Source organism: Lepeophtheirus salmonis, chromosome 6 (genome assembly GCF_016086655.4).
Source record: "Lepeophtheirus salmonis chromosome 6, UVic_Lsal_1.4, whole genome shotgun sequence".
Taxonomy (NCBI): Eukaryota; Metazoa; Arthropoda; class Copepoda; order Siphonostomatoida; family Caligidae; genus Lepeophtheirus; species Lepeophtheirus salmonis.
The window spans coordinates 41,889,638-41,905,509 of NC_052136.2; the positions used below are offsets into that span (position 1 = coordinate 41,889,638).

Sequence of the window (15,872 nt, forward strand, 5' to 3'; positions counted from 1 at the left end):
TTTTCAACATCCCAAACTCTCGTTACATTCGAGAATTTCAATGCCGACTTGAAAATAACTGTACCAAAGCCAGATATTGACAAATTTTGGCACTGCACATCCGTTAAAGATATTTCAGAGTTTGAAAGTCCATTAAGTACGAGATTCTTTTGATTCTCTACGCCAAAGAAGGATACTTTCCTTGATTTTCCGGATATAAAATGACACTCAACTTCCCTTGATTTGCATTGACATTCATCACAGAGATTCGTTTCGTTGACGATAACTAAGCCATAACTCAATCTACAAACGGCCAAAAATATGAGGCAAAGCGAAGAAGTCCTCATGGTTCTAGAATGGATTGGATGTCACTTCGTCAGGGACGATTCTCTTGATCTTTTGAGCATCACACTACTCAGCGCACAAGTACAGTGTTAATCATATATAACTAACTATTCTCAACTGATTGGGCATTGCATGTTCCGTATGACAGTCTGAATTCAGTATTCAGTACATTTTTTTAAGAAGAACTGAAATAATAATAATAAATACAAAGAAAACAAAAGCTTGAATCAATCCATTGACGGTGCAGCCAAGATACTTAGAGACAAGGTAGGGCAGTCATCATTTTTTTTTAACCTGGCCAGGCAGATATGACGTCAAGTCGATAAATAAAAGCGCTCCCTAGCTGAATAAAACACAATATAGTCAGCAGTTTCTGTTTATAAGTTCATTAATAATAATTATATTTATTAATATTGTTGAGTCTCTTAAAGTTAGATGAGCACTGACTAGATTTCTTTATTAATATTCCCGCGTCAGGGGTACCATATGCATTTACATACATAACATCCCCTTTACAAATACTTATTTAAATACAATAAACAACACAATTAAACACACCTTAAAACACAATTAATAATAAAATTTCTCAACACATATAAATATTTATTCTTCTTCCAAAAATCCACGCTCTACATTTTCCTTACTTGAGCCAACGTCCTTACGTATCTTTTCTTTCCAATCATAACACACACTCTTCTATCTTCCCGTTGAACAATATATCCATACTTTAACAAATCAACAACATAGACCTTGTCTCCACATTGGACTTTTCCTTCCCGCAAAATTCTATGTCGTTTATTATGATGTTTTTGGGTGTACAATCGATGCTGTTCTTCTAATTTCCGAGTTTCCTCATCATTTGGGTCCTTCATGCGCTGTGGAACCAACGTTCGCAATTCCCTATTATACAGTAACTTTGCTGGGGTTTGTCCATTTTGCAAAGGTGCCGCCCTATATGCCAGTAATGCCCTGTCAATTTCCCCATTTTTCTTAAGAAAGTTTTTTACCGTTTGCACACCCCTTTCTGCTAGTCCATTTTGATGTGGTTGTTTTGGAGCTGAGAAACGTTGCTCAAATCCCCACTCTTTAGCAAATCTAGAGAACTCTTGACTAGAGTAACATGGACCGTTATCAGAAACCAGTATCTCGGGTACTCCATGTCTTGCAAATATCCTTTTTAATTCCATAATCACTGCGCTTGCTCTTTGATTTGTTAGCTCCGTAACTTCAATAAATCTGCTATAGTAGTCTACTACTATAACGTAGTATTTTTGATCGTATGTAAATAGATCTGTTGCAACCATCTTCCAAGGTCCCAAAGGCCACTTGCTTCTAATTAGAGGCATTTTCTTAGTCATTCCATATTCTGAGCATTTTGAACATGAGTCTATTAGTTGTTCAATTTGACTTCCAATCCAAGGCCAAAATACAGAAGACTTTGCCCTCATTTTCGTTTTAACAATTCCTAAATGTCCGTCGTGTAGTTTATCGAGAATTTCACGTCTTAATTCTACAGGAATTATTATTCTTTCTTTATACATTATGAGACCTTTCCAGATATATATATCCTCCCTGTAACGATAGTATGAGCGCAACAAATTTTCTACATCCGTTATATACTTTGGCCAACCCTTGTTAACGTAATTTATAACCTCTGCAAGTATAGGATCCTTCCTAGTGCAATCTTCAATTTGTCTTAACCGTTTATCGGAAGCAGGTACATCACTGATAATCATTTCGGTTATTGTACAAATCTCTCCTCCTAGGCCAAAATCTTCTTTTATTTCTTGCTCCATTTTTTTTTCAGATATGCTCCGGCTGAGGAAATCGGCTGTATGTTGGGCATTTCCTGGAATGTACTTTATTGTAAAGTCATATCTTTGGAGCTTTAGCTTAAATCGCTGTATTCTCAATGGCAAGTCTACCAAAGAATGTTTTCCCAATAAATTTTCCAACGGTTTATGGTCAGTTTCTATTTCAAATCTCTTCCCCAGTACATACTCAGCGAAGTAATCACAAGCCCAAACAACTCCCATAGCCTCTTTTTCAATCGGAGCATAATTTCTTTCAGCTTTAGTTAACGCTCTACTTGCATATGCAATCGGTCTCCACATTCCTTCTTCCCATTGAGTTAAAACGGCTCCCAACCCTTGTGATGAAGCATCGGCATTTATCTTGTGTGCCTTCCCTTCATGATATCTCGCAAGGTTCTTTATATTACAAATTTCCTTTTGAATTTCATCAAAACCTTTTTGTTGTTCTTTTCCCCACTTAAAATGACAGTTTTTCCGAAGTAATGCCCTTAACGAATCCGTTTTTGACGTTATGTGTGGAATGAATTTTGCCAATTGAATTATCATCCCCAAGTAAGACCTTACTTCATTTACTTTTCCTGGCGGTTTTACCCTTTTGAGATCTTCAATCCTTCCAGGATCAGGGAATACACCTTCACTGGATATGATATAACCCAAAAACTTTATCTTCTTGACTCTAAACACACACTTTTCCTTATTTAGTCTAATATTATTTTTTTTCATAATATCAATGACCTTCCCCAAACGCTCGTCATGTTCTTGGTCTGTCTCACTTGTTATAAGGATGTCATCTATATGGACGTGTACACCCTTGACGGAATCTAACATCTGTGTTAATCGGGCTTGAAATACTTCTGGACCACTGGAGATACCGAAAGGAAGACGTTTAAATCTATATCTCCCAAATGGTGTAATGAAGGTTGTCATTTTACTACTTTGATGATTTAATTTTATATGATGGAAACCCATAACAGCGTCTAACTTGGAAAATATTTTCCCTTTTATACGAGCAATTGTACTCTGACAGGACGATATAGGAAATTTTGGAACTCGTATGCATTTATTTAATTTCTGATAGTCGACACATAGTCTAACCCCTTCAGTCTTTTTGACCACCACCATTGGAGAGCACCATTCCGTTGGTTCAAACTCTTTAACAATTATATCATACAGTTCCAATTTCTTTATTTCTTGTTCAACTTTACAATATAAAGGTAAAGGTACTCTTCTGGAAGTTGTTTCTGCCCACGGAACCACATCTTCTTTTAATTCTATTTTATACTCTCCTGGCATAGATGGGAACTCCAAAGAGTCAGCATTTCCTTCCTTTAAAAGGCCTAAAGACTTTATTTCTATCAGCCCCAAAAGAGGTTTCCTCACTTTTCCAAACATAACATTCCCCCATATTTTTTTTTCTTTAATTTGAAACGACGCTCTTCCTTGACCTTTCATGGGAATGATTGTATTGTCCGGTCCTCTTCCATCTCTTGCTTTTTCTAATCTCCCAATTTTTAACTTTCTAATAAATTCCTCTGGAAGTACAGTGACACTTGCCCCTGTATCAACTTTGGCCCGTACTGGGTATCCATTAATTAAAATGTTGACATACCATTCACTCCCTTCCTTTTCACTTAGAATGAGTGAATCTAAGGTGAAATTATCCATTTCTTCCTCCATTCCAAAATCTTCTACCACCGGTTCTTTTTTTCCAGCTTTTCTCATTTCCCTCTTTGAACGACAAACTCTTGCATAGTGTCCTACTCCTTCGCAGTTTCGACACACTGCTTTTGATCTTTGAGCTGGACATTCTTCGCGTTTATGCTCTTCAGCAAATCCACACCACTTGCATCTTATCATCTTTGCCTGATCCTCCTTCCATTTCTGCTGTTTCCTAGAGCCTCTAAAGCTACAAACTTCCTCCGTTTGTACCTTTTCCCTCATTGATATTAATTGTCGCATGGTCCTTTCATGCAACCTCAATTCCCGCAAACATACGTCCAATTTAAGGTCGGGTTTTTCAAGGAGGCTCTTCTTTAGGCTTTCCTGCGCATCGGGAACCGAAAAAACCAACTTGTCTCTCAGATGTCTATCTCTCTGAGTTCCAAATTCGCAATGCTTGGATAGCCCTTTGATTTTCGTAAAATAATCGCTCCATTCCTCATGTTCCCCTTTCTCCGCTGACCAAAACAAATAGGAATCGAAAACAACGTTCCTTTTAGGGCTACAATATGCTTCCAATTTCGTCATTATAACCTCATAATTAAACTTCTGATCTCCTTGTAGATCAAAACTTTGATAAATTTCCAAAACCTCGCTTCCCACTACCGAAAGAAGGATTGACGCCTTCACCGAATCCGTTAAATCCTGGAAGCAATTTAGGTATATCTCCAACCTGATTTTAAATTGCTCCCAATTGTAGGCAATTTCCTTCCCCAGCTTCATTGGAGGAGGTGAAGGTAAGGATGGAGTGAGGCCCCCACTTGGAGCTAACGTATACATCACTTCTTCCGTCATACTTCGTGATTGTCTCTTTATTTACATTAAACACCTGACACCATGTTGAGTCTCTTAAAGTTAGATGAGCACTGACTAGATTTCTTTATTAATATTCCGGCGTCAGGGGTACCATATGCATTTACATACATAACAAATATATCATATAAATTATAATTATTAATAATATCAATAGGCTAGATTTGATAAAGAACAAAATATATGCTGTTCAAATTCATATTTAACAGAAACAAAATAAAACACTAATTTCACTGTTAGAGAAGTTACGATTTTTTTTTAAACACTCAGGCATGAATTGAGGAACAAAAAATCAGCAACACAAAAAGCATTAATATCATAACAATATTTATGTACCTTCATGACAAATACCTACTAATTAGAAAATAAATATTGTTAAAATGAGTAATTCGAGGGCTTTTTTTTATATTTTGTAATTACAAAACTAGGTCGAATTTGTTTATGAATGTATTTATGCAAGGAATACTAGAGTTACATGGAAGGTGCCTTTCTTTCCGAGGGCTCTTTTTTCTTTCAGACGTTGGCCTAAATAAATAAATAGGAGATTTAAAAAATATGCCAAAATTCAAAAAAACGATTCATTTATATTCTATAGGTGTATACATATCAAGGTGCTGTATCATAATTCATAAGGATGTGTCGCTCACAACTTTTAAAGTTTGACAGAAGTAAACAAGCCCATTTTAATGACGTCACATATGTGTGGAAAACGCTAGCCCGTATTTGTATTTTGCTCTAAGATTACAAGGAATCTAACTTAAAATGTAAGATTTGATAATTGTAAACTGAGCATTAACAGTTTGTATTAAGAAAAATCCAATTTCGAAAAAAACGACAATTTTCAAAACTTTAAGCAAAAAGTCTAGGGTGTATTCAGAAACCCAAAAAGTGAGTTTTTCCTTCTCACATGTCAAAGCATGGAGAAAAATAGGGAAACCTAACAAAACTTAAAAAAGTGTTTTATTGAATAGGTCTACAGGTTAAGAAGTAAAAAAACCAGTTCTTTATCGGCTCTGATAATTGCCATCTTTTGATTAGACATTGAGAATAAAGAACTGATTATTTCTTCGGCATTAAAAACAAAACTTATTAATGAATATATGTGGCTACATAAAAGCAACATAACATCGCTTGGATTTGTATGCCCACCTCTGTATATGTCGTTAAAAACTTCTCAGTTTCTTCTACATCTGCTCCATTAGTACATAACTGGAGATTAATTTCTCATGCTGGCGTGTAAAAATGTTGTACGATAGTCTCTTTTTAATGATTTAATCAGGTAATGAGTAGAATATTCACTTAAATAATATATATGACCTTAAATTCCCGAAGAAAATTGAAGATCCATGAAGAAATCGGAAGGGATTAAATATAAAATTTGTTTACGTCTTGAAATCTTCTAAGAATGTTTACATTATGACAAAATAAAAGCCCGGCTCTTTATCGTCAAATTAAGAAATAAATATAGAGCCGGGCTTTTATTTTGTCATAATGTAAACATTCTTAGAAGTTTAGGAGAGTATCAATTACTTTTCCTACTCCTTAAATGTAAGTCGAGCTGCTCGATATTAAATTGGAGATTTTCGTTTGAGTCTGACTTCGTTTTCTAAATAACACTTTAACAAATTATTTGCCCTCAATAAGTTAGATGAAGGATCATCTCTTTTATTCTTTAAAAATGCAATGATGTTATTTATCAGTGAAAATTTTTCAATCGTCTTTGATTCTCAGATATAAGCAATGTCTTTTTTTAGAAACTGAAAAACCATTTTAAAAATTATCAAATAACAAATCTCTAAAAATTTTCAATTCATAAATCATTTGAGGAACACCCAAAAGAGTAGAAAATGAAAAAATATAGCAAAATCTTCCTCATAAATGTCATGGATTTTTTGAGGAAGGCTATATCTGACAATATTTTTTCTTATATAATAAAAAGTAGTAATTTGATTTTTTTTTTCATGAATGAAGTAATTTTTTGCTGCAGCCTTTGGTTTTCTTGCTCAACTCTAAAATTTAAACAATAAAATAATTTCAATATAAAGACAAGGAAAATATTTAATATTAAAAAACCAAAAACTATTAAAAGTCTTAAAATTACCTCTTTTCTACAGTAGTTACTGTTGTGTATCTCGGACGAGGAGGTAAACCCGATAAGTAAGCTGGAACACCAGGAAATATCGTCGGCACTGCATTTGGATTTAATTTAACTATTCTAACTCCTTTAGATGTATTGTTTTTTAATCGAGTAACATTCTTGTCATTCCTTTACAACTGATAGCAGGACTAATAGAAATGACGACTACAAACACGATAATGCTTAGTAGGAACAAAACCTTCACTACATATGACCCTTATCCACTTTTTCCACAATTTGTTGAGGAAAATGGGTAGCCTCATTAACTCTAATTAATCATTGGAACCGTAGAATTAACACGTACCCACTCTCTATTGTAACTAATTCAATTAATTAACACAAATAGGGAACCTATAACTAAACACTTACTCCTTCACAAATAAAAAATAAACAGGACTAAAGGAAATATTAGGCCGTAGTAAGTAAGCGCGCCAAAACTTAACACCTTCCATGCACTCTAGTATTCCTATATTTATGTAACAGTCCATGCAATTTCCCTCCGGCTTTTAATCTATTTCAAACACTTATTAAAGAAGTAGAACTTTAGGCAGTATTAGTCATGGTTCATATCCCAAAATTTTTATTAAGTAGTAATTGATTTCGCTACCCCAAAACTCTGCTCTGGTTATATATAAGAGTTTTGACATGATAGCACATGGGCTAAAACGTGCCAGGCTTCACAGATAAATGCAACTTAAAAAAATAAATATCTTTTTTAGTTAGTAACAACCATTAAAAGTAGTATCACACTTAACACAATAACCCACAAACTAAAGAACAGATTGTCATGAAATTTTGACAGCTAAGTGTGACGCTAATTTTGTTATTTTCGAAACAATGAATCAAAAATAATTTCGTGTTTCAACTTTACACAGCTTCTTGATGGGGAAAATACCATGATCCCTCACTTCAATCCAAAATCAAAACGATCATCATCTGAGTGGATTTCTACTGGTGAGCCTACTCCAAAGTGTCTGAAAGCACAGCAATCAGCTGGAAAGATTATAGCCTTGGTATTTTGGGATGTTCATGGAATAATATTCATAAACTACCTAAAGAGGGAAATAATATCCACAATGAGTCATATATAGCGTTACTTGAGCATTTGAACGACAAAATCACGGAAAAATGGGTCTATTTGAAGAAAAAGAAAGTACTGTTTCACCAAGTTGTGACGCACCGTGTCACAAGTCAATAAAAGCAATGGCAAAACTACATAAATTGAATGCTGAATTACTTCCTCATTTACCATCAAGATTTGACTCCCTGCGACTACTGACTGTTTGCAGACCTAAAAAATGCTTGGCAGTAAGAAATTATGCTTCAATGACGAGGTTATCGCTGAAACTGAGGACTATTTTGAGGCAAAAGATAAAATGTTTTATAAAAGTGGCATTAAAATGTTAGAGCGTCGCTGGAATGATTGTCTTGCTCTTGATGGAGATTATATTTATGAATAAAGCCAATTTTGAACGATAAAAATGCCAAAATGTTTTCTTTGTTAAGCCCGATAATTTCCAACCCATCTGTTATATTCGGATGTTCGTGAATAACTGTATTTAAACAAACTTGTATTGAGTCTTGAGTCAATGTGAAGCTTCCAACGCGAATAATAAAAGACAATACTATAAATCGACAATGTTAGATTCTTGCATTGAGAACCGAGAAATTATGCAAATTTCCTGAATAATTTAAAAAAGAACCGAGCCTACCAGAAGTTTAAATTGGGACTCAAATCAATCATCACTCATAATTAAGTATGACATAGATTTATTTTTATCGTAGGTCAATGATGGATCGCCATAACTTTAGTAGTTAACTAAAAATATTTTATGTCATATAGGTACTCTAATGTACAGTCATATTTTTTTAGTAAAAATAACAATGTATAACACAGTATTCGTAGTATGTAATTCGAATTTTACCGTAATAATACTTTAAAGGTATATAATCATGAATAAACATGTGGGATCTGTACAATCTGTTTATTTCCACATGTTTTATCTCTGTAAGAACTCTATAACATATACATCAGTCTAGTCTAAGTACTAAAGGTGTTAACTTCCTTCACACATACATGATAGAGAAAGATCATTGTACTTACGACAATTAAATTTAATCAAAATTGCAGTTTGCTATAATGTAATGCAGTGGTTTTCCATTGTGGGGGCCGTGGGACACAAAGGAGGGGTTGCGAGATGGTTTATAAAAAAAAAGAATATAATTTAAATTCACACTACTTTGAGTGGCATCAAAACTTAATTAATGATGAATGTACATATTTTTTATAAGTCTCTTCAGGATCATTTAAAAAAGTATTTCTAATGAGATAGTACTCTTCAAATACTTAACTAAATACGCCTCTTGTAGCGCCATGGCCAATCTTCTGTCGTTTGATATGGAAGATGGGCTTATCAAATTTTCATGTAACCCAACACTAAAAGTATATTTTTTGATTCTCATACACTTTAATAACTCTGGAATTCTGTAATGAATGAGTACCAATTGCTGGATATAAATGCTTTAGATTTATATATAACATATGGTTCAACTTATTTATATGAGAAAATCTTTTCAGTATTAACTTATTTAATAAATAAATATAAATCGCGGCTGAACGTGGATCTTCGAGTTACTGCATATTACTTAAATTAAACCTGCTTTGCTCATTGGACATTGTACATCCGTCATATTAAGACTTTGATTTCTTTATTAACTTATTTAAGGAAAGAAAAATAATTAATAGTATAGAAATGATTTTATGTAGTACATTATCGCTGATTTTATATTTACAATATATTCAATTATTTCGTTGTTTTATTTCTTATATTTGTAATATCTGTAGAATCAAAACCTTTTTTTTTATCAGTATAGTAAAATAACTTATGGTATTCGTCCCAGGGTTGAACTTTATAGGGGTTATATGACCTTTCAGTTATTTATTTGCTAAAATGAACTCCAAATTTTATATTCATCTCTCAATGAGAGGTGTAGGGGTCGCACATTGTCTAGACACATATTTTAAGGGTTGAACTCAAAAAAGTTTCGGAACCCCTGGTCTAAGGAATAAGACAATGTAGGGGGATTAAATAAAGTTGAAAAAACAAATTGCCTGTCACTATGTAAAAAAGAAACTGAAATTTAAGGTTATAATTTTTAAAAACATAGAGGACGTTGGAAAGGAGAGAAGCTAAGCTGTTACGACGTTTTATTAGATTAGCTGCAAGTAGTTATGGGAGAGCGAGAAAGGAAGTACAAAAAAATACCGCTCCGGATCTCTCAAAAACATGTGTAGGAATTCTTCCAATGTTGATCTTTAATTATACTCTGAGTCCAACAAGGCCCTACACTTATACTAACTCTCCATCTTTAGTGTTTACTTACTTCCTTTCATAGCTGTTTTCAACTAATCTAATGAAACGTTATGACAGGTAAGTAGCACTTCTCCCCAACATCATTTGTCTTTTTTTTTTGTTGTTTATTAATACAAACCTTTTTGTAGAATAATATAAGAAAAATTAAATATATTCATCGATTATGTCATTTGATATATGAAATAAAATTGTCGGTAACTGTCGGGTAAAAATGCTTTGAATTTTAGTTACTGTTATATGTAATTAATTATCAGTATATTAAGAGTGGTGACCCAAAACTTGCAGTAGCATGACTAAATTATGAAAAACGCAGTTCGTATAGAATCAAGAAGATATAATTCAAAACCAATTTGGGATATGTGTAAATACTATATTTAGCCATAGTTTTTATTAAGAATGTCCTCCTTCACAGTCAATAACACCATCGAGACTCCGGTGAACATATTTGCAGCTCTTGACGATGAAGGCCATTATCGTGAGAGCGAACACATATGTATGATAACAGCGTGGAGCAGCCATTTTTCTCTAAGACACCCCAAGCTGCACAGTCTTGGAGTTATAGGTCAATGCTGGAGGAGGGCAACATAAAGGCAGACCAGAAGTCATCCGTATTCAGTGATGTAAATCACATGTAAATTTTTTAGCTGGTCTTTTTTTTTTTTTTGGAATCGGTAAATTGAAGAATGAATTTTCCTTCTCTTATCTGTTGTACTTATGATCTAACCCTTGAGGGGTTATCTTCCTTTCCTACTACATGCAATTATATTAAAAACCTGATAGAAAATTCGTTTGTGGTCATAAAAGACGTAGAGTAACCTTGAAGATTTGTTGCAGGGTTATAATTGCAAGTCCTTGTCGGACTCTGGGTAAAATTGAGGACTGACATCCGAGTAATGCTTTCAAATTCTTCCCCTTCTTCCTTGTTATAACTGACTTAATTAAACTTTATGACAGCTAAGCTGCTCCAACAAAACATTTTTCAAATTGTCAGGGTTACCAACTTGATTTTGGTTTCTTTTTTTCAAATGGCCAAAAAACACACAATTGTCAGCACTTATTGCTGCATAAGTTTTGATTCTTCTTGGCTGTATGGTTGGTCTGCAGCCTTCTCAGCATTGACAGCAGCGGTGAGAAGATTGCACATGCGCTGCCTTTTTTGTTCTTGCTTCTTAAATTTCTACATTTAGATACATGAAATGAAAAAAAAAAAAAAAAATTGAGATGCAATTAAAAAAAAAAAAATGGCAATAAAATCGTAATTAAATGCTACAGCAAGTTTTTGGTCCTCACTCTGTATAGATAAAACTGAATTTTTTTCGCTCTTAAATGCAATTTTAGTTTCGAATTATATTCTAATCAATTGATTTCACATTCATATTGTATTCTTACAAATGTAACACGTTCTTACACCTTGTAATCTACCAAATATGCTCCCAAGAGGAAGAAGAGCCTTGCTTACAATCAATATAAAGAAAAGTTAAAATTCTAGACAGTTTATTAATACATAACTTTAGGCTTTACTTAAAAAAGAACAAGAAATAAGATTGGTACTAACTTTTGGTGTTCTATTTTCACAGCATTGAATAACCCTTTATGTTAAATTAAATACAAGATACTTGGGAGAACAAAGAATAATATAAACTTGTACCCCCATAGAATACAAATACTCCAATGGGTCAAAAGGGAAAAAAAGTTTTTAACTTTGAAGTGTCAAAAATAAAAATGAAATTTTGATTTTTCAATCAAAGGTTGTAAATGTTTAATATATACATCCAAGTTCAAGATACAATACAAAATTCTTTGTATAATAATGAGTAAAACCATAAAGGAAAATAACTACTGTCTATATTCGGTAAATTGATTATGTTTTTTTTTTTTTTTTTTTTTTTTTTTTTTTTTTTTAAATAACAAATATAAAGATTGCCATTATGATTATAATTTTATAATTTATTTTATTTAATTTGAACTTGAATCAATCATTGTTTGATATAATTTAAGACATAAATACTGAGTAGTCCATTAAAATCTTAGCTATTTGAATTTAAAATTTTAACAAGATATAATTTATTAATTAACAATATAATTTCTGAAAATAAATTAATACTATAAATAGATGTGTTGTGTCTATTAGAACAAATTACTTTTTATTGACTTTAAACATTAACAAAAAATACAAATTATTTGAAGGATTGAAGATATTCTGATGATAAAGGTTTCCTGCTTACTCGTTTTGAACTTTTTTTTAACTCTATTGATTTATTTCAAACAAGAGATCTCTTTCATGGTGCCTCATAGACTTGAGGGGGGGGGGGTTGACTGGGATGTTTTCTTTAACTCCTACGGGTCCAGTTTAGCATTTTTTAAAAAGCCTTTCTTCCTCTCGAACGTTTCGGAGCTGTTGAAAGCGTAGACAGTGGTCTTGAAGATGCACAAATGCTTGGAGTGCGAATGGAAATTATTCAATCCCATTCATGTCATTTTTTTTTCTTTTTACGTATTTCTTCGGAGAGTGTTTAATATTTTTCTGTTCGTGAAAAAAATGTATTTAACAGTGTCTTATTTAATTGAAATTGAACATCAAATGGGAAAAAAAACTTGTCTGGATCTACTTTTGATATTTAGTTTACCATCTTATTCCACAGTTTTTTCGGAATTAAAGTATTTGTTAACATATCCGAGGCTGAGTGCTGCAAAGGGTTCCTACGGAATAAATGACTTAACATTAAAGTTTACTTGATTGATATCATAGTATAAGCGAATCAAAGTTAGCAAGTATTCTCTTGACTCGGAAAGAATGACAGCACCCCACCAGATAAACTGCTTGATGAGAGTGATGAGGAGTGATCAATATTATGTCTTCCGGTATGTTAAAACAAATAAACCAAAAATTAACGCAGTTAACCTCATAATTTTGAAAAATATTTGAGAGTAGAGCAGCTTAGGCGTCATGACATTTTATTACATATGATGTGATCACCCCTGAGAGAGTTTGAAAGAAAGAAAACATAAATCCTACTCCGTATATACATTAGGTGGTCCCAAGATATAATACATAGTTTTTTTCTCTCAAAAATTTGAAATGCATACCCACCACATTTTTTATTTGATCTCAGCAACTCAAATATGAAAAAAAAAAAAAAAAAAAATTCTCTAAACACCGATAACAGGTGCCGACGATAGCATAAAGTCAATTCAATGACTTGATCGTAGGGTGGACGGAGAAATTTACATTCAAATGAAGATTACATCAAAAGTACTTGTTAAGCTGTTTTAAATAGGTGTCAATTAAGTATGAGAGATATAGTTTTTGTTCTTGAAGCAACTATTGATTAATTGGGGTTGAATATTCATGAATTTCCATTTAGTAAGTCAAGTTTTTGTTTTCCAAAGGATACGGAGTGATCGAAGAAAAGATCGGGGAACGCCATAAAAATGGATTTTAAAGATAAAGTACCAGATGTTGTAGCTTTACTCTGGAATGGAAAATTACTACCTCCTTTGCCGATTGTCTTTACATATGGAAAGCAATCCTAGACTAGGAACTCAAAGAAAATGTGCAAGTTTTCTACTGTGATACCACGGCTTCACATAGTGGTCGTCTTAATTGTACCGTTATGTGGAGCAAAAACTTAAAAGATAAATTTTTTCATTAACTTGTCGTCGTCATCTCCATGAACTGATTTAAAAAAATTTAAAAAGAAGCTGAAGAAAAAATGGTCGTAAATTTGAATAATAAAAATACCTCGGGACATGGCAAGAGATATGTTGCATTAAATGGATCATTTGATGGTTCTTGGTTTGGTTGTGAATGTTTTAAAATCTGGTGATAACTTTCTTTATTGTTTCATTAACAACTCGTCTATCATTCTATGAAAATTGATTTCAGATAAAAAAAAAAATGTTACTTCATATCGGTCAAAAGCATCCTTCTATTAATAAGGGGTAAACATCCTAGTACCCTTGTCAATGGGATGCAGGATGCTATAGATTTGGTACTGGAATGGGAGAAAACAAATGTCTCACCTTTAATCTATCAAAATCACGTGCTATAGTCTTCTAAAAAGTATATAAATTAAGATATATATACTTTCCATAATATATATGGATGGCAAAGTAATGAAATAAGCAACACAAATCAAGTACATTGATAAAAGACTCACATGCACTGAACACCTGAAAGAAAAAACTAAGAAGTGTTCCCGTATATGGAACATGGCAAATCCAGTCATAGGGCAAAAGTGGGGGTTAACCTCCGATAAAGTTCTCTGGGTATACGAAGTCATGATCAGACCCATTATAATTTATGGGTGTCTTGTATGGGGGTACATCTTAGCACTCTTAGGCATGACTCATACCTTCCGATCAACACTAACAATAGGAATAGAGGCAGTGTTGGGCATTATTCCCCTCGATACCATCGAATAGGAGTAGTTATCAGCCTCTAACCACGCCATTAAAAAATATTACGTTCAGAAGGACTCGACTTCACTGCACATCGGGGACTCATATTCACGAATGATTCCTTTAGCACTATGATGTCTCTATTGTTTTATACCCTAAATGGTCAAGGTGTCAAAAATGTTAAACTTTTGGTCCTTAGAAAAGTTTTTCTCGTTTAAGAAAAAATCAGAGCATGTTTCGACGAAGAGGTTGGTGGAGGTGGTTGAAGAGCTTTTGGGAGTGCTTGAAGCGCTTTTTCTTTGCCTTTTTTTTTTGTTAAGGTTCATTACTACTAAATAATAAAGGTTTATCTTGAATTCAGAGTCAAATCAGTGACTCTGACTGGCCAACTTATCGAACAATTGCCCTGATGGACTCATTGACGATTTGCTAGATTCTGCCCTCGTATTCCGGCGTCCACACGCAGTCACTTCGACCTCAGCCTTCATTAATATTGCCTCAAAATCACCTTTACAGGCCTCCCTCTAATTCCCTCTTAACCTTGCAAGCAAACATTCAACAGAGTCCCAGAGTTCGAGAAATTGTTATGTTGCCACTCCCGGCGCAGATTCCAAGTCTGCAAATTTGAATACAAGGCCTATAATGGACTCAAATATGTCTATGAAATATTACACAGTATGTATAGGATAATAGGTATAATTGTTTAAAAACTAAAACTTGATTGCTAACATATTAACATTAATCGAACATAGATCGGTACAGGCTTCCAAGTAAGGGTTTATAGGAGGGGAGGGGGGAGGATTTTTTTTTTACAAAAAACTTTGACAATTTGATAAAAACAATTATCCCCATAACTTTTGCCACCTTATATTTCAATATTTGGACTAAATTACTTTATTTTTCTCCCCTTAAGACTGGAATAATTATAACAATCGAATTCATAAAAATGATAAAAATTTTATCACGGAAAGTTAATTTTGTTTCAAAGGCATATTTATTGAACGACCTTTTTTTTTATTTATCAAAAAAATAGAAAAATGATAATTGTAACAAAAAATCCAATTTACAGGAAACCCATTTTTTAAAATTAACAGCATAATTTTATTCAAGGAGATTTAAAATTGTTTTAAAAATGAATTATAAAATTAGTATATATGTATTAAAATATAATTATAATATTTTTACTGTACTAATGCTATTTTAAATGACGAAAGTTCTCCTCTTTATTGCTCTAATTGTCACTCCTGCCTTATTCATTGTGCTCTTTTTTTCCTAACAAAAATATCAAAA

The 15,872-nt window shown here is 33.1% G+C and overlaps 1 protein-coding gene across 1 annotated transcript; it reads right to left on the reverse strand.

Moving 5' to 3' along the window:
• Window positions 1-953: 953 nt before the first annotated feature.
• Window positions 954-4,652, reverse strand: LOC121120040 (uncharacterized protein K02A2.6). The gene is made up of 2 exons (XM_040714890.1): window positions 2,703-4,652; window positions 954-2,534 (listed from the first exon to the last, which is right to left on the reverse strand). Exons 1-2 carry the CDS (start codon window positions 4,650-4,652, stop codon window positions 954-956), a joined length of 3,531 nt encoding a protein of 1,176 aa, XP_040570824.1.
• Between the last annotated feature and the right edge of the window lie 11,220 nt (window positions 4,653-15,872).

Excerpts from the sequence above, each read along its gene's own strand:
- LOC121120040 (XM_040714890.1), bottom strand. The coding sequence starts at position 4,652 with ATGACGGAAGAAGTGATGTATACGTTAGCTCCAAGTGGGGGCCTCACT. Across the intron at positions 2,535-2,702 it reads CGCCAGGAAAAGTAAATGAA|AACCTTGCGAGATATCATGA; the intron begins GTAAGGTCTTAC and ends TGTAATATAAAG.